We start from the raw sequence: 18,139 nt of genomic DNA on the forward strand, positions 1-18,139 counted from the left end.
CTCTTTCACGGTGGCTTCAGTGAGGCGCGGTGGTTTATGGGATGAGTAGTTCCTTTGCCCGGAAATGAAATATGTACACAGGCTTGTACCCTTGACTCTTTTTTTGGATTTTCTCTTCGTTTTTTCACTCGAAATGATATGTTGCATGCTTATGAGTTCAGCCATAGCTGGTTATCCTCAGACATGCTCTAATACTCTTTAGATATGGGTTTTACAAAATGTCAATGGGAGAAATGAATGGGAAATTTACTTCCGGCACCAACCAACGCTCTCTCGGGCTGTGGGCGGGACTGTGATGCTCTATTGAAAGACAACCGTTTATCCCGCCTCTCGCATTGAAGTATGCCAATTCCCAGACCTAACATCTTGACGTAGGTCCATTGAGGTCTGGCTTGCCAGGCTAGTATAAACCGTCACATCCTTAGTTCCGTCACTGTGCTGTCGTCATCGTGTAAAGCCCGCCCTAACGTTTCTGATTGGTGCCACGATTTCGAGGGATTAGAAATGGCTTGAATGAGCTCTTTGACAGACTAACTTGCTGAGCAAATCTAAATTTGACACAAGTTGTCTGGGTTTTCCCACATGTAAAACATGTAGTGTTTTATTATTATTTTATAAAATACTATCATTCATCACTATTACCCAAGAAGCAATTTTGTTTATTTTCAAGATTGCTCAGATGGAATGATATCTTACTCATAGAGCTTTCAGCTTAATACTGAAATATGCCATAATATTGTGCCTAATTATAGTCAATAGTTTAATATCATCTGCCATAATGTAGATTCATCTGACAGGGAAAGTACTATGGGAACAAAAAAGGAAGGAGAACGAAAGAAAGACTGAGAGTGAATCCAAGAGAAGAGACAGGTGGCAACATGGCTTTTCACAGCCGAGCCCTGTTCCCATCCACTGTGGGACTGGTTGAGGGCCAAAAAATCCCACATTACAGCAGAAAAAACTGTGTTCTACTAAAGGAAAATGTGTGTGTTTGTGTCTGTGTGTGTTAAATCAATACATGTCTCACATTCTCTCCTTGTAATGAGAGGATGTACAGTCCAACTGGGGAAGAGAGGGAGGGGGGGGGGGGCTCAGCAATAGCATCTTCATGATGCTAGAACGGTAATAAACTTATCCACAACCTAATTTCAACTAGTACACATTTGCTGCATATAAAATGCCACTGTGGACACATTAATTCTGCCCTGTCTACTGAAACTCCAGTTACCAGTTCCATTAAAAATAATAACAGCAACCACTTCAGCATCAACAACAAGGTTAATGCTTTCCCCCCATTTAACTGAACAAATATGACTGATGATGTCATATGACAGGTGAAACATATTTGGGGCAGTCTTGTTTCATTTCCAGCATTTCCAGTTTCCTCAGCTGCAGGGCTTTGGCTTAGGCTGCTGAAGAAAAGTCGATTGAAAACCGTGGGTTATTATTACCTTCTCGCACGCTGCTTGTTTTAGTGTTCTGCAGTGTTAACGTCTGTTAGTGGTCTGTCTCATTGATTCCGGAGCAGCAGGAGTGAGAGGAGAACCACAGGGCTCTAGGGACGCTACTAGCCTTTCACAGTGATCAGAGATCGGTTTCAACTCCACAAAATACAAGCCTTTGTAATTTGCAGAGAGGTGAAAAAAACTGTCATCAGAGCTCAGAGAGTGAAAATCGAAAGGTGGGAAGATAGCAGTCTGAACAAAAGTGATATGTGCGGCCTTGCAGGCATTCAGAGGGGAATCCACCGTCACATAAAATATTAATTCAGACCTCCACCCTCTTTCTATCTGGATCTCTGAAGAAACAAATTCAATGGTGCGAGTTAAACCAAGCTAGAGGTATAACAAAATAAATACATTCCAAGAAATCATATAGTGAGAACATCAACAGTTTCCTTTTTTTTTTTTTATTTAACAGTCAGACATACATACAAACAATCCAACATGGTGCAGTAGTGAGCAATCTTCTAAATCCATAATTCCAGCAGTGGCAAGAGTGGTTTAAGTGTTTGATCTAAGTGTGAATGTGTGTGTATGCATAAACAAAGTAACCATTTATTATTTATTACCATTGTCATTACCATCACCATCCCACTCCCCACTACCACCATACAGCCCATATTGTGTTTGTAGATTTTTATTTCCATCCTTCCTCCTATGTAACAATTGCCATTGTCAATCCTGTATAAAATAAAATATGATATAATAAGATAATATAAGATAGTATAATATAAGATAACCTCCCCCCACATCTCATCAGTACCTATCTTTTCCTTATTTTTCTGTTTTTTTTTTTTTTGTTTTTTTTTTTGTGTGTTATATGCAATGTCTAAAGTGCATTAAAAGAGGGAGTACAGTGCGAGAGTGTCTCAAATTGGGCCAGAGATTCTGTCCTGTTGAGACCACTTCTCGCCTGTCTTGCCTGCCTTGGTGTTTGACGTGTTTTTTTTTGTTTTTTTTCCTATTCTATGTTGTGGTGCATTAAAAACCCATGAAGAGATAAGGGGGAAGTTATTGCAATAGTGATGACAATGACACTTAATTCTAGTTCTACATTCTAATTCTACAGCATTGACAATGGCAATATTGATGATAATTATAATAATAATAATAATAATAATAAATGACAATGATGATGGCAGTGGTGATCACAACGGTGAGAGCAAAAGACAGCAACAGCAGCAATTACAACAATGACAATAACAAAAAGAATACAAGTGAAAATAATAATCATAACAGTAACAGTAAAGATAGTAATAACAATGATGACAGAAACAAGTTCAAACAATTAAATTGCACAAATATTCGTGGGTTGGTTAAGAAGGTGGGAGGAGTCGGAGTTAAGAACAGAGAGAGGATTCATAGCTGTAAGAGGTCAGAAAGTGTTGGACGGCAGAGGTCAGTTTCAGATGTGTAATTATGAAGGGGAGATGCGAATTCCATTGCAATGAAGTCTGTTATAAGATTTTCCCAAATGTTAATGTGTAATTTATTTCTGGTTTTCCAGTTCATGAGGATAGTTTTCTTGGCGATGGTTAGAGCTATGAGGAGTATTTTAGAGTTTATAGTTTTATCAGTGATTATTGTGAGGTCCCCCAGCAAGCAAAGGGAAGGCGACAGTGGGATGTGGCAGCCAACTATAGTGGATAGTGACTGTGTGACCTCTTCCCAAAAGTGTTTGATTGGAGTGCAGTGCCAGGTTGCATGGATGTATCATGTATCTATAGAATTTTGATTGCAATGTGTGCAAATTGTGAAACCCATTTTAGCTAATCTATTGCCTGTGTAATGTGTTCTGTGAAGTATTTTGTATTGTATTAACTGAAGATTCGCATTTTTGGACATGAGATAGATGTTTTTACAGATTTGGGTCCAGAAGTTGGCATCAGGGGCTATTGAAAGATCGTTTTCCCATTTTATTGTTGGTAAGTATATGGACTGAAGTTGATTTGAGATCATTTTGTATATTTTAGAGAGAAGTTTCTTTGGAGAGGAAATGTTGACCAAGTCTGATATTGCCGGTGGAAGTTCTAAATTTGCATCTCTGATGTTCATTTTTGTCAGGACAGAAGATTTGATTTGTAGGTTTTTTTAAAATGTGTTGTTCCCGATGCCATACTCCTGGGCCAGTTGTGGAAATGGTTTAAATGTGTTGGATTTGAAAATATGCTTAATGTGGGTGATACCTCTTTCCACCCATGTGTGAAAATTCAATGACTTTTTATTGCTTATAAAGTCACGGTTGTTCCATAGTGGAGTGAGGTTAGATGGAGCTAGTGTAGAGTTTGTGATTTGGTGATATTTCCACCAGGCTGTCAGAGTGGTGGCTATAGTCACTGCATTAAAACGTGTGTTGTTTGATTGATTTGGTGAGGAACGGTATGTCAGCTATATTTAAATCTTTGCATAGTGATTGTTCTATATCTAGCCATATAATATCAGATTGGGTGGGGTGAATCCATTTGTATATGTATTGCAGTTGGTTAACCATTGAGTAATATTGGAAATTTGGTGCTTCTAGTCCTCCTTGAACCTTACTCTTTTTTAGTGTAGTGAGTTTTATCCTTGGCGTTTTATTTTTACAGTAGAAGCGAGTTATAATGGAGTCTAGCGATTTAAACCAAGTGAGTGTGGGGTGGGTTGGAATCATTGAGAATAGGTAATTAATTTTCTGTAAAATCGTCATTTTTATTGCTGCTATCCTGCCGATTATGGAGATTGGGAGGTTGAGCCAATCGTATTCTATTTTTTTTTAGCAGCGGTGTGAAGTTGAGTGTTACCAACTCTGACAGTCTGGAGATCCTAATGCCTAAGTAAGTGATGTGATCATGACATATAGGTATGGGTGATTGATGGGGTGCCACATCCCATTTGGTTTTATGTAAAGGGAGGATGGGAGATTTATTCCAGTTTATTGCATAATCAGATATTTTTGAGAAGGACTGGATTGTTTTAATTATTTCTTGAGTAGATGTTAGGGGTTCTTGTATATATAGTAGGATATCATCTGCATAGAGTGAGATGTTATGTGTTTGTTGTGGTGTTTCAATACCTTTGATTGCTGGGTTTTGACGGATAGCTGCTGATAAAGGTTCAATAAAAATCGTGACACTTTCCTAAATACCCGTTTGTCACTGTGCTTTGCAAATTTTTTTGATCAACGAGGTCATTGGGATTTGTTGTTGTCAAGTAAATGTTTTCCATAAGTGGAGCGAAAATGCCTGTATTAAACATGTAGCCTCAAGACATACACTTATAGCATAATTACACTTTATTTCTTGGATAATATTAAGGAGGTTCTGAAATGCCAAATGTGATTAAATACTGAAAAGTGGGGCACCATATTTTGAAAAACTACTTAAAGGAGAAGTCCGGCGAACAATGAACCTTTGGTCTAATAAAACATCGGTACATAGTCAACCGTTCTCTGAAATTTGTTTTCATGATAATCGAATGTAAAGAGTTTTATCTCTAAAAACTGTTTAGCGTATAATGCTAGTAATGGGGGCATTGACTAAGTAAAAAGAAATCGCTAGTTTATACCACTAACAAGGCTCAAAATAGCCCTACACTAACGCAGTAACATAATGAGACTCCATACATGCAAAACGAAGCATTGAGAACTTTGTAAGTGTACAGACCGTTTAATAAGAAGATATTTTATGAAGACAGTTCACTTCGCGTATACAGACAGGAGCCATCTTAAAAAATAGTCTCGATAAGTCGAACCACGAACGTCGTGCTGAGTGATCTGAACTCTATGAAGTTCAACGAACTTCTGAACTGTATGAATGGCGTTCGGGGATCGACTTATCGAGACTATTTTTTAAGATGGCTCCTGTCTGTATACACGAAGTGAACTGTCTTCATAAAGTATCTTCTTATTAAACGGTCTGTACTCTGTACACTTACAAAGTTCTCAATGCTTCGTTTTGCATGTATGGAGCCTCATTATATTACTGTGTGAGTGTGGGGCTATTTTGAGCCTTGTTAGTGGTATAAACTAGCGATTTCTTTTTACTTACTCAATGCCCCCATTACTAGCATTATACGCTAAACAGTTTTTAGAGATAAAACTCTTTACATTCGATTATCATGAAAACAAATCTCAGAGAATGGTTGACTAGGTACCGACTTTTTATTAGACCAAAGGTTCATTGTTCGCCGGAGTTCTCCTTTAAATGTTAATTCGATCGGCTTGTATGTCCAGGAAAATGTCATGATGACCTCTGAAAAATGCACTTTTGGCATTCTGAATGATTTGTGAGAAGTTAAGTATCATGTTTTGCCTGGGAAATCCAATTAAGTAAAAGTATATGTGTTGAGTTGGTGTTTCTAAATGGAGTAGAAGTTCATATTATTGTGGAGTTTACATTATACTCATGTCATGTTTATCAGTTATTACACAGCTCTTAGGAATACCTGATTCTGATTTCATGTTATTCACCATCATCCACGGCAATACTGTACTTTTTTTTTGTACACAGTAATGGATTTTTTTTCTTAGTGAAAGCATTATTGATTGTATTTAAATACATTACCGATCAAATGTTTGGGGCCGTTTGGGGGCATTTTTTTTTTTTACTTTTTCAAAGAGATCTCCTATGCTCTTCAAAGCTACATTTTTGATAAAAAAAAACAGCAATCTTGGGAAATATTACAATTAATATTAATAGTCTTTAATGTCACATGATACTTCAGAAATCATTCTGATATGATTTGGTGTTCAAAAAGCAGCTCTATGTTAAAAAGTTATATTCCATAATATTTTCTATGCAGTACATTTACAAGTTGTGTTTTTGATTAGGCCCTGTACAAAGTGCCCATTAAAAGGTTTTTCAGCAAATTGAATCTCTTCCTAGACAGACCCATTTGTTCTGACTGTATATTATCCCTCACTTAACAAATATGTCTATCCTTCTCTTTTAGCTCTGATTGTCCACGAGGGTCCCTCTGTATTTCGCATTTTTAACCGCTGGCAGGCTGTTAATCAGCAATGGAAAGTCTTAAACTACGACAAGGTCAAAGACAATGAGGAGCACCAGAAGACCTGTACCACATTCCGGAACTTCTCTCTGCCGCACCGCATGGGGCCGTCCGGCACAGAAGGCGAAGCCTCCACCTCTTCCCTCATGGCTGCGGCTGCAGTGGCCGCGGTGGGAACCATAACCCCCTCCACAAACTCCGTCCTGTTGGCAGCAGGTGCCACGACAGAGCCGCAGGACTCATCTGAGCCCAGCAATGGACAGCCCTCGCTGCCGGACCACCACTGTGCTTACAACATCCTTCATCTCCTCAGCCACCACCTGAGACCCCAGGAGCCACGCAGACAGACCAGCAACAGTAACCGCGAACTGGTCATGAGAGTTACTACGGTGTGAGGCCTGGTTTACGGTTGAATCTCTGCATGCGACATATTTAAAGAAAGGATTCACTGAACAGAATTAAACAGTGTCACCCAGTGCAGTGCTGTCCGGGTTTAAGGGAGCTTTTGTTTTTCCATTTTTTTTACAGTATTGAATAAAACAAGCAAGTTTCTTGCTTTCCAAGTGGTTACAGGAAAGATTATGGCCATAAAGCTGCATACAAGAAATTATGCAAGCCACTGAGAAAGGTCAAAGGCATTGAAGTGTTTCTAAGTGTGTGTTGAATTTATTGTTAGCTCAAGGTCAGAGCCGTGACCATTAAGAAGCACAAGCTTACCGATGCAGTCCAGTTTCTACACGGACAGCCACTGCTGAACTAAAATGGCTCAGAGTGAAGAGCAAATGCGTTCTTTGTAAAACATACAGCATTACACACACTTTCTGATTACTACAGGTTGTATTTTCAGATAAAATCCTATTTATAAATGTTAATGCGGCTCTTGCGAGGATAAGCAAGTTTAAATCTGTTTCTTAACAAACCAAATGGGGTATTGAAGAATCAAACTATTGTGTTTACACTTTTAGGCAGTTTTTTTAGGGAAATCAATCCTCTCTGATTTTGACAGTCTTGTACACCAACAATAGGAAACCACGTTACAGTGGGGACGACGTGCAGCAAGCAAACTACTACTACTAAAAAAACTGACTCAATTTGAGGCAAATCTCTTGGACTTATTTTGTTTACATTTGTTAAATATGTGAGAAAAAAAGGTTGCTACATTAAAAAAAAAAAAGACAAATCGAACTGGTTTAATTGTTGTATGTGTCTGTTTCTCTTATGCAAGAGAGTATGTGAGAGTTGACTCCAGTCCCAGAGCATATTCAATTAAATCATTCATTTAAATAATGCATTTTATGTGCTCCAACATGTTTGCTTTCCAAGCCTGTTATTTCAAACAATCAACAGCTCTTGGAATGTTTACATTAATCCCATTTTTTTTTTCTTAAAACAAATACAGACAGAAAGTGGATCTAAGTGGCTGAATGATAGAAAACAGGAAACGGCACCGGTGCCGGTGGGTCTTCTGGCTTCCAAGCCTGACCACAGCTGTCTGTTTCTGAGTAATCATATCTGCCTTAACCCTTCTGGTAATGGTCCACTCCTCCATTTCTTTCTCCTTAGATAATGTATCCAATAACAGCTTGTGTAGAAATAATCACATATGATAATGTGACATTATTAGCTTGCACGTTTCACTAGTTTAATGCATTTGATGACAGAAAAGAAGCATGTATCTGTATATTCTGAAGAAACACTTCAATATACAAGTGTGGGATTGGCGATTTAGAAGTGAAAAGAAGACATAGGCCATATAATGTTTAAATAATCATGGAACAGAAAAATCATTTTATACTATGACCTAATAAAGAATTATTGAAGCAATGCCAAGCATTCACAGCACTTCTCTAGACAAGGTTAAATGTACACAGAGAGTAGAGAGAGAGAAGGAGTGACTGTGACAACAGCTTTCACTGACTGCTTTTAAACATGCGTTCAAATACAATCGCTGCTGCTGATGATGATGTCAAATTGTGGTTGGTACCACATGAAACAAGAAAACGTCCAGGGGCCAAGGCACAAGATAATTTAAGTGTTTTGACATTTCCTTCACTGGGATCCAGTGGAATTCCAGGGAGATGGATACATTATAGTCAGAATGTATAAAAGAAAGTAAAACTATGAATGGAGGAATGTTCCATCTACTCTATTAGTGTCTTTGTTTGCTCCTCCACAGTGACCTGCAGATGATGATGAGGTCCTGCTACTCCAGCTCCACGAGTAGATCTCCCTCTCCGACTGTATCTCCAGCTTTACAGTGCACACTCTTCACCTGAACAACAACACACATTAAATGTGAAAGGTCCATGCATTCTGCATCTGAAAAAGCCATTTGTGTTCACTAATTTATCAATGTCAATCATTTGGCTTCATTGTTTCTTCACCCATATGCATTTGTATTCCTTCCTATTTAAATACATATGGATAATACTTCAATTAAGAGAGCCCATTGGTCCCCTAGGATATTTTTAAAGTGCTTTTAAATATAAATCAATAACTCTAGTTTAAAAAGATAGATATTAATGGCTTTAAAGTTTCCAGTGCCTCTTCTATATGCGTTATATTCAAATCAGAGAAATTATATTTTGTACTCTTCCTAAGAACCTACAATCATATTTTCATGTATTAATTTGGTATGTATTTTTTTATTACAGAAACACTATCCTCAACACTGCTATCATTAACATACATACGCTTATTTATATATTTATATATATATATAAAGGACAGAGAAGATATTTATATGCTCCAGTTCAAGACAACAGTACAGTTCTTTTTGTTTTTGAAAGAAATTAATACTTATGTTCAGCAAGGATGTGTTAAATTGATAAAAATGTGATTAAGATTTATATTGTTAGAAAAGATTTCTATATTGAATAAATGCTTGTCTTTAAATTTTTATTCATCAATGAATCCTGAAAAAAGTACCACAGGTTATACAAAAATATTAAGCAGCACAACTGTTTCCAAGATTGCAAATCAGTATGTTAGAATGGTTTCTGAAGGACCATGATGCTGAAGACTGAAGTAATGGTGTAAATGAAGTAAAAGAAAATCAGCTTTGTGCAAACAGAAATAAACTATATTTTAAAGTATATTAAAAAAGAAAACAATTATTTTAAATTGCAATATTTCACAATATAAAACCTTTTTTCTGTATTTTTTTAATCAAATGAATACAGCCTTGGTTAGCATTAGATACTTTTCAAAAATATTAACAACAGTAATATTTCTAAACTTGACCAATACTGTGCATATACAGTTTTTAATTTTTATTTCAGTTTTAGTGTTTTAGTTATTTTAGTATACGTCAAACTAATTGAAAATGAGAAGCTAGCTGACATTTTTATACACACACATACACACACACTCACATATAAATAGATAGATAGATAGATAGATAGATAGATAGATAGATAGATAGATAGATAGATAGATAGATAGATAGATAGATAGATAGATAGATAGATAGATAGATAGATAGATGTTATTTATTTATTTTATTTTTTTATGTTTTTCAGGTTAAAGGGTTAGTTCACCCAAAAATGAAAATTCTGTCAGTATTTACTCACCCTCATGTTGTTCCAACCCCGTAAGACCTTCGTTCATCTTCGGAACTCCTGCTTACTAGTCCATAGGCTTCTTGAGGAATTGAAACTTGCCGTCCTCGAAAAGTCATTAAAGACTTCGTTAAAATAGTCCAAGTGACTATAGTGGCTAAATCTTAACTTTATCAAACGACGAGAATACTTTTTGTGCGCAAAAACAAACAAAAATACATACAAAATAATTTCAACTATTTACTTCCTTCTCTATGAGCCTCTAGTCAGTTAACGTAGTGTGATAGCGTAGAGCTACAGTACGTCACACGTAGGCTCACTATTGGCCGACGCTGGTCATGTGCAGTGGTGGAGGAAGTACTGAATATCAGTACTTAAGTAAAAGTACAAATAACAAGATAAATATTTACTTTAGTAAAAGTAGAAGTAACACAATGACAACCATACTTAAGTAAAAAGTACCTGATTTTAAATGTACTTTAAGTATTAAAAGTAAAAGTACTTGCATAACAATTGATTCTTTTAATGACTATTTTCTAATGATTAATACAACATTTAATTCTATCTCATTCAACCTAATACTCCTATAATGATGTACTGTGTGCGAGACGTATTTAGTTGATGTATCTATTTCAACCAAACGTCACTGGTGAGACAAACGTGCAACGACTGGACGGTCAGATTACGTTTTGGCAGGGGAAAAACTGATCAGAAAATGTAATGAAAATGTAACAGAAGTTGTAGAAATGTAGTGGAGTAGAAAGTATAATAATTGCTGCAAAATGTAACGAAGTAAAAGTAAAAAGTATGCACTATTTATTCTACTTAAGTAAAGTAAAGATACGTGAAAAATATACTTAAGTAAAGTAACAAAGTATTTGTACTTCGTTACATTCCACCACGGGTCATGTGTGTGATCCGTGTGACGTACAATAACAAAAGCTTACGCTATTAAAGTAGTAACCTGACTCGAGGCAGAGAGAGAAGTAAATGAATAGTTGAAATAAAGTCGTGGACTATTTTAACGATATCTAATACATTTTCGAGGCGGGCAAGTTTCAATTCCTCAAGAAGCCTATGGACTAGTATGCAGGAGTGATCCAGCTCTCAGATTTAATCAAAAATATCTTAATTTGTGTTCTGAAGATGAACGAAGGTCTTACGGGGTTGGAACAATGAGGGTGAGTAAATACTGACAGAATTTTAATTTTTGGGTGAGCTAACCCTTTAAGTAATCAGAACACCTCTAGGACCCAGAAAACACCCCAGACCCCAAAGGGTTAAGTAACGAAATTTTTTTTTTTTTTTTTTTTTTTTAGTTGACTACAAAAACCATGGCATGAAATACAATAAAAGTACTGCTGTCCATCAAAAGAATCATAAACACCATAACCACAGTCTGGTTTCAGCCCTCTGACAAGAGGGGAGATACTTTCACAGTAGCTAAGTGGTCTGGTCAGAACACAAGTGTGGATAATGGACTGTGGCCCCATGATGTCTCTCTCTCTCATTGAGTACTGTAATGTAGCTGATGTATGTGGAAGAGTATGTTCTATATGTCATATCGATTTATGTTGCAAAGTAGTGAACAGGATTATGTATCAGTGTGTGTGTGTGTGTGTGTGTGTGTGTGCGCGCACTCACCTTGGCTGCCTTAGCTGCGGTCATACTGTTCTGCATCTTCATGGCCTCAATCACGCAAATCTCCTGTCCCTCTGCAACCTTCAGAACACACGCAGATTTATGAAAAAAAAAAAAAAAAACACAAGAGGCATTCCACAATGATTTTCTAATAATGTCTAGAAATGTACAATTCACAGAATATCTCCCTTCACATATTTATTAACTTCATAGACTAGTTCATAAAACGGCCTCAGCACAAAGAGCAGGGTAATTTTGTAATATCATTTCATAAAGGAGCATGCATTAGAAGAGTGATAACGGTTAACAAACGAACAAAGCTCGCTGTAACGTGAGAGCAAAATCAATAAAAGAAACCTGTTTATATCTATCAAACTCTCCATTAGGGAAATGGATTATGGAAATAAGTGAGCACTGAGGAATAGCTGTTTCCCTCCATCCACAAGGAATAATTTTATATTATACAAGGTCTTCTCTATGCAGAAGTGGTAACATCGGGTGGTGTGAACATCACTGCTGTTGTGTGTGTGGAGACTAATCAGCGTGAGTCTGAGCCCTTCATTGCAGTGTTCTTGTGTCTGAGACGTTGCTGAGTGAATGAGATGTTTTACTGGAAGAGCTCAGATGTATTAGTCGGAGCCAGTCGGTCTATGCATTATATATAAGTCATTAACAAACTGAGTCAGGACACTTTCAATTCAACTTGACAGCAACACGCACACACAGAGACGTTTTGTCATATTGAAGTGCACTGTCAGCTTTACAAATGATGTCATCCCAAAGCAACCAGCGTAATTTAAAGGAATAGTTCCCTTGAGATAGAAAATTCTGTCCTCATTTACCCGTGATTTCAAACCTTTATGACTTTCTTTGTTCTGTGGAACACAAAAGGAGATAATTTGATGAACACCTGGTTGGGTGATTTTAATACAATGGAAGCACTTCAGGACTCACTTTAACACTTAATAAAGCACCTAGAGTGTGAGCAACTAAGCACAAGTGGCTCATTGATTTTTTTTCCCCAAGTGCTCTCATTGTTTATATTGAAAAACAACCCAGTACTTAAAGCTACACAATGTTATTCTTTTTTTAGTTAAAATGTAACTAACAAGGGAGAGCATCATGAATCCATCTCCCGCACCGTGTTTTTGCTTTATCCGAAAATCACTACTACAGGTGTGGATTTTCAGAAATACATTTAGCTGACATAGCATCACATTGCTGTGTATTGTTGTGCAAAAACAGCCAAAATGGCCATCATTTTCCTATTATCATTGTAAAGCTACTTTGAAACAATCAGTATTGTTTTAAGCGCTATATAAATAAAGGTAACTCGACTTGAGGTTCACAAAACAATGTTTAGACTATGTTAAACTATATGTTAAATAACTAATACTTTTATAATGCTAGAGAAAGTAGAAAGTAAATTGACTTTTATTTTTATAACAAAATCTGCCAAGGGTTAGGGTGTCCCGGGGCATTAATTTAGTCCACTCGGCCTTTTTATTTGAGCCCACCTTTTTATTTAGGTCAGATTAAACTTACCTAACCTGAAAAGAATTTTTTTTAAAAAATAGTAAAAGTGTCGAGTTAAGCACCCTAAAACAATAAGCATAATCATTTATTTATTTATTGAGTTTGTTATCATTGAAATTTGAGTGTCATTCAAACTGAAAAGACAAATCACCTGTCCGGTACCCATGGGCACACCAATTCACCTCGAGCCATCAGATTCATCCATGTAGAACAGAGGAAGCACTCACACTAACGTTACGTCACAAAAAAACTTTTTTTTATTTTATTTAATCGCTACTTACAAAGTTACATAATGTAGCTTTAAGTAAAAAAAAAGACTTTTCTTTGTGTGCCACCTAGTGCTACATACTCCAGTCCAGTTAGTGGCAGATATGTGCCATTATTCACATTTTCTATTAACTACCAATCTAAAATTTCTACGGCAATTCTACTGTCCAAAAGCAGTTTTTTTTCTTTTTAACCAAAACTGAGCGGAGAACAAGGAACAAGTAAGTGAGTCACATGTACTTTTTTTCAGCATGAGGGTGGGCAAATTTTATATCCTTTAAAGATAAGTGTACTTTAAACTACTCATAAACTACATATATTGCTAATATCCCTCGCTTCTTTTCATCTTGTGTCTAACTGACAGGCATTTAATGGTCCGATTGTTTTTATGTGTAATATTTAGAGGTCAGCTTCTTTAAAAGTTGCAGTTATTTGGAACAATTCACCTAGAAACCTTTAAGAAATCCAGACTGAATTTGAATCCATATCATAAAGTTAAACAGAGAAAACGAGAGTAGCTATGCTGAATGTGCAGTATTTCCAGTAAGTCACTTACCCTATCCCCTGGTTTAACAGACACAGCCACCACTGATCCTGGCATGGGAGAGCGGAGAATACTACTGGTGTCTTCAGGAACCTTCTCTGGCATGTGCTTACTGAGGGACGCTGCCAGTTTACTCAGCACACGCAACTTAAACTGAACACATAAAACACAATGGGTAATGGGTACACAGATACCTCAATAATTTAAATACAGAAAACTACAATGCTATAAACAACCAAAAGACAAACACTCCAGACGACAAACACACACATTTCACCATTTTTTTTAACAGCATAAAGTCTAGTGGACACTGTATCTTGTTCAGACCAATATCTTCATATTAGTCTTAAACTACACACCCAAAAACTTTTTTTATGGAAAATGACTTCAGGTGGATGGAAATGCTGCAGAACATACCCATATATTATGCCCTTGTATATTTAATTTACCTGATACCAAAGTTGTCAGAAACTAATGTTGAAACTTCATAAACTTATTTTTGCATGTAATGTGTAGCAGACACAGTCGTGATTTAGCTGGTTATAAGGTCCCTGTGAGGCCCTGCTGCTTGATGCCGTAACTGCATCTGCCTCCACTGACAGCCATTCAAATTTACAAGTGTATTCTGAATGTGTTTTTGTGAGCAACATATACTACAGTTCAAAAGTTTGGGGTCGGTAAGATCGTTTTAGAAATAAATAAATCTCGTATCCCCTTTTTATGCCACAGTTCACGATAGTTGCTAAAAAAAAAAGGCTTGGCGCTATGCACATTATTTATGATGGAAGTACATGAATCATATACTTCCAGGGGGATCAAGTAAAAAAAAAAGTTCCAATTACATAAATGCTAACTGATGGCTTTCTCTGTGTATTTCAGTGCTACTTTTGGCAACATATGGTCAGTGAACGACTAGGCTAGACTGTCCTGATCTCCCATGATATTCTCCTAAGCTTCCCATCTCCTCCTTTAGATGGCAGCACAAATCGGATTCCAAACACATGCCGGGCAGCAAACAGTTTATTTTACTTTGTGAGTCTCAGACAGATGAAAGGCTCTGTCAGTGCCCAGTCTAATTCAATTAACAGATGAGTGAAGCCTGGCCCTCCGCACTGCTCAATGCATGAAAAGCGGTTTTGTCAATTTAATGATTACCAACGCAAAATCCCACAAACTCTCAGTCTCTCTCACAGTAGCAGCAGTATGCCAAGAGCATCAGCCCCCTGCTCTCCATACAGACACTAATGGAGCGCCATTAGCTCATAAAAGCCTGCAGAACAAATAAAGAGCTAATTAATACAGTCATTGAAAGAACAGGCCACTGAGATAGATATTTGATTACAGTGAGGGGGTCATACCTCCAGGGCCACTTTCAGAGCATCAATTACAGAATTCAAAACATTAGCAAATGCTTAATTTACGGTATATGTCAGTAAAAGCAATTATACCATCCGGTTACATTAAGGTATTTATCTGACAAAAACAAATTGGCGCATGTATATATCTGTTTATTTATTTATTTTTACCTCCATAAACCTATTTTTAATGTTGGATGTTGTCTGTCCTCAACAAAAGAGCCTAATACTTTTTTTTTTTACCCCAAGTCCTTTACAAGTTTCTCACCCTCAGTGGCACTTCCTGACCAGTGTGTCATTGTGAAGACCCCCTGTATTTGTGTGATGTAATTTCTGTGCTATATTTAAAAAAAAGGAAACGGTGGCTCACTAATTAATCACTGGGTAGCTCTCTGAGGGAAGCTCTATGTCTGCTTTCCAGGAATTCAACAAAGGAAGCATTACATCATTCTGCTAAACTCAGGTCACATGCAGTAATGAAGGGTGATGATTCTGTGACCGGGGTCAACTCACTAAATCTCTGAGCAACAAGGTGAAGTCACAACCAGGGCTGCATTTCCCAAAAGCCTAAGTTGATCTCAGAGACCACTGGTGGCAATTGTTCTACAATCAACTTACGATGCCTATGATGCTTTTGGGAAACCCAGCCCTGAGCCAGACAGTAACAGAGTACTTTTACTTGAGTACAGTACTTAAGTGCAATTTTAAGGGAGTTGTACTTTACTTGAGTATCATTTTTGGGGAGTACTCATGACTTTATTCAAGTACATTTGAGGGAAATATTGTACTCTTTACTCCACTGCATTTCTATCCATAACCGTGAGTACCCGTTATTACTTAAAAAAATAAAAATAAAAATAAAAAAATCTCGGAAACCCTCAATTTGTTGTTTCCCTCTCAAACGTGATTGGATTCTCCACAGATTGGGACAGCAAATCAGCAATTGATTTCCCCCAAAGAAAACTCCATGGTCAGATTTAGATAAGAGACGAAACCATGGACGAAACAATGGATGAAGACGCAAGCAGGTCCATCTCGGGAATGTGCCAACCCATGGCCCCCACCTTCCCAAAGTAGACATCTGACTGTAGTATTTTTACTTGTACTTGAGTAAAAGTTTGCAAGGTACCTGTACCTTTACTCAAGTAATAAAGCTGTGTAGTCTGTCCGCCTCTGGTCACAACTGAAATATTTAGATGTTACCAGAATGTAATTTTGAGAAGTACTACAACATAGTTGGGTACTTGATCTAAGTCTAAAAAAAAAAGAAAGAAAGAAAGTACCACTACTACTACTACTATTTTTCCATAATCTATCACTCCAAATTACACCACCGTGCAAGTAGGGGTCAGTAAGAAGTCTCTCATGCTCAATAAGCCTAGAATCATTTCACCAAAAATTATAATACACTGAAATATTACAATTTAAAATAACTAATCTGTTTTGATATACTTTAAAATTGTTAGTGAAGGCAGCTTGAAGTGTTCTACTAATGGTTTCAGAATTTCTAAGTGCGATTAGTGAGAAAAAAAACAAAAAAACATCTATATTACTTTTCTGACAGGAGGAAACCCTCAAAACTTTGAAACTCTGGTTTCTGCTGGACCTGACGTGGAAACAGACAAGCACTGAACACAGCCCACTGATCTGTTAACATAGAATGAACGGAAGGCATCCCATAATAGCCGTGACCCCATGGAAACTTCGAAACAAACCACCTCAGAAGGACTTTGAAGCAGAGACCCCCCATGAAGCACACGCGTGTGCAGCCGGGAAGCCGGCATTTCCTCTTCTTTTACAGAGTTACTGTGTTTTTAACCCTGTTTGTTTGTTTAAGCTTGCAGAACGTTGATGCTGATTGTTTAGGTGTCTTTGGGTAAACAAAGACAGGACGGCTGGTTTGATTTGTAGTTGGGTTGTCACACCTGTGCCTTGAGTGTGAGTCTGTGCGCTTGCGTGTGTGAATGTTTGGTAGATCAACTCAAGTGTAAAGACAGGATAAATGCCCTAGTGAGTGACATAATATAGTATATATCACCCAGGATGACGTTCACAGAAAAAAACAAAAGAGCGCCAATGAACACACAAACAAAGGCATGATCATACCAAGAACGATAATGAAAATAATGATAACAACAGTATATTGGCACTCACAACAATGGATGATAATGTTGTTTGCATCTTAAAGTCAGGTGGATTCTGATTGGTTAGCAACATTTTTTTTATACCTCGGGAGATGGATGTATTCCATATTAAGTCCATATTCTCATAGAATCTCATATAATTATTATTAAATCCTTGGTGAGGTTTTTAGTTTACTGCCATATACAGTTACAGAAAAGTGCACATAAGAAACACTTGAGGATGAACTAACACAGAAACATCTAAGATTAGCTATAAAATGTTCCATGAGTTCCATGAGAATGAGTCAACAAATCAAAATGATGTTTATTCACATTTGGGTAGAAATACAAATAAAACTAAATCAACCAAATAATTAGGAATGGCTATGAGAGAAATAAAAATATGCTTATTAACTTTTAAAAGAGGTGTATTTTGGTCATTATTGCCCAAATTTTTGTCTTCCATTATTGTTCAATCAAACTGTGCAATATTTTGGTAGAACACTTGGTAGAAAGCAGAACACATGCTGATCCTTAAATAGAATCATCATCCTTTATTAACTAAAACAAATGACAATGTATGCAAGACAAAAGAAAATATGATCATCACTAAATGAAATGCAAG

The 18,139-nt window shown here is 37.0% G+C and overlaps 2 protein-coding genes across 2 annotated transcripts in view; one reads left to right on the top strand and one right to left on the bottom strand.

The window, feature by feature from the left end:
- The window catches only part of marchf4a (membrane-associated ring finger (C3HC4) 4a), a 128,306-nt gene extending 120,800 nt beyond the window's left edge, over positions 1 to 7,506 (top strand). The window contains exon 4 of the mRNA XM_089132238.1: positions 6,432 to 7,506. Within this exon, the coding sequence (XP_088988364.1) occupies positions 6,432 to 6,883 (452 nt within the window). The 3' untranslated portion in view covers positions 6,884 to 7,506. The remainder of the gene's footprint in view (positions 1 to 6,431) is intronic.
- A 599-nt stretch (positions 7,507 to 8,105) lies between these two features.
- pcca (propionyl-CoA carboxylase subunit alpha) overlaps positions 8,106 to 18,139 on the bottom strand; it is an 88,102-nt gene continuing 78,068 nt past the window's right edge. The window contains exons 21-23 of the mRNA XM_039672505.2: positions 14,049 to 14,189; positions 11,693 to 11,770; positions 8,106 to 8,760 (exon numbers count right to left, since the gene is read on the bottom strand). Of these exons, the coding sequence (XP_039528439.1) occupies positions 8,692 to 8,760; positions 11,693 to 11,770; positions 14,049 to 14,189 (288 nt within the window). The 3' untranslated portion in view covers positions 8,106 to 8,691. The remainder of the gene's footprint in view (positions 8,761 to 11,692; positions 11,771 to 14,048; positions 14,190 to 18,139) is intronic.

Source organism: Pimephales promelas, chromosome 6 (genome assembly GCF_988280905.1).
Source record: "Pimephales promelas chromosome 6, fPimPro1.hap1.1, whole genome shotgun sequence".
NCBI classification, from domain to species: Eukaryota; Metazoa; Chordata; class Actinopteri; order Cypriniformes; family Leuciscidae; genus Pimephales; species Pimephales promelas.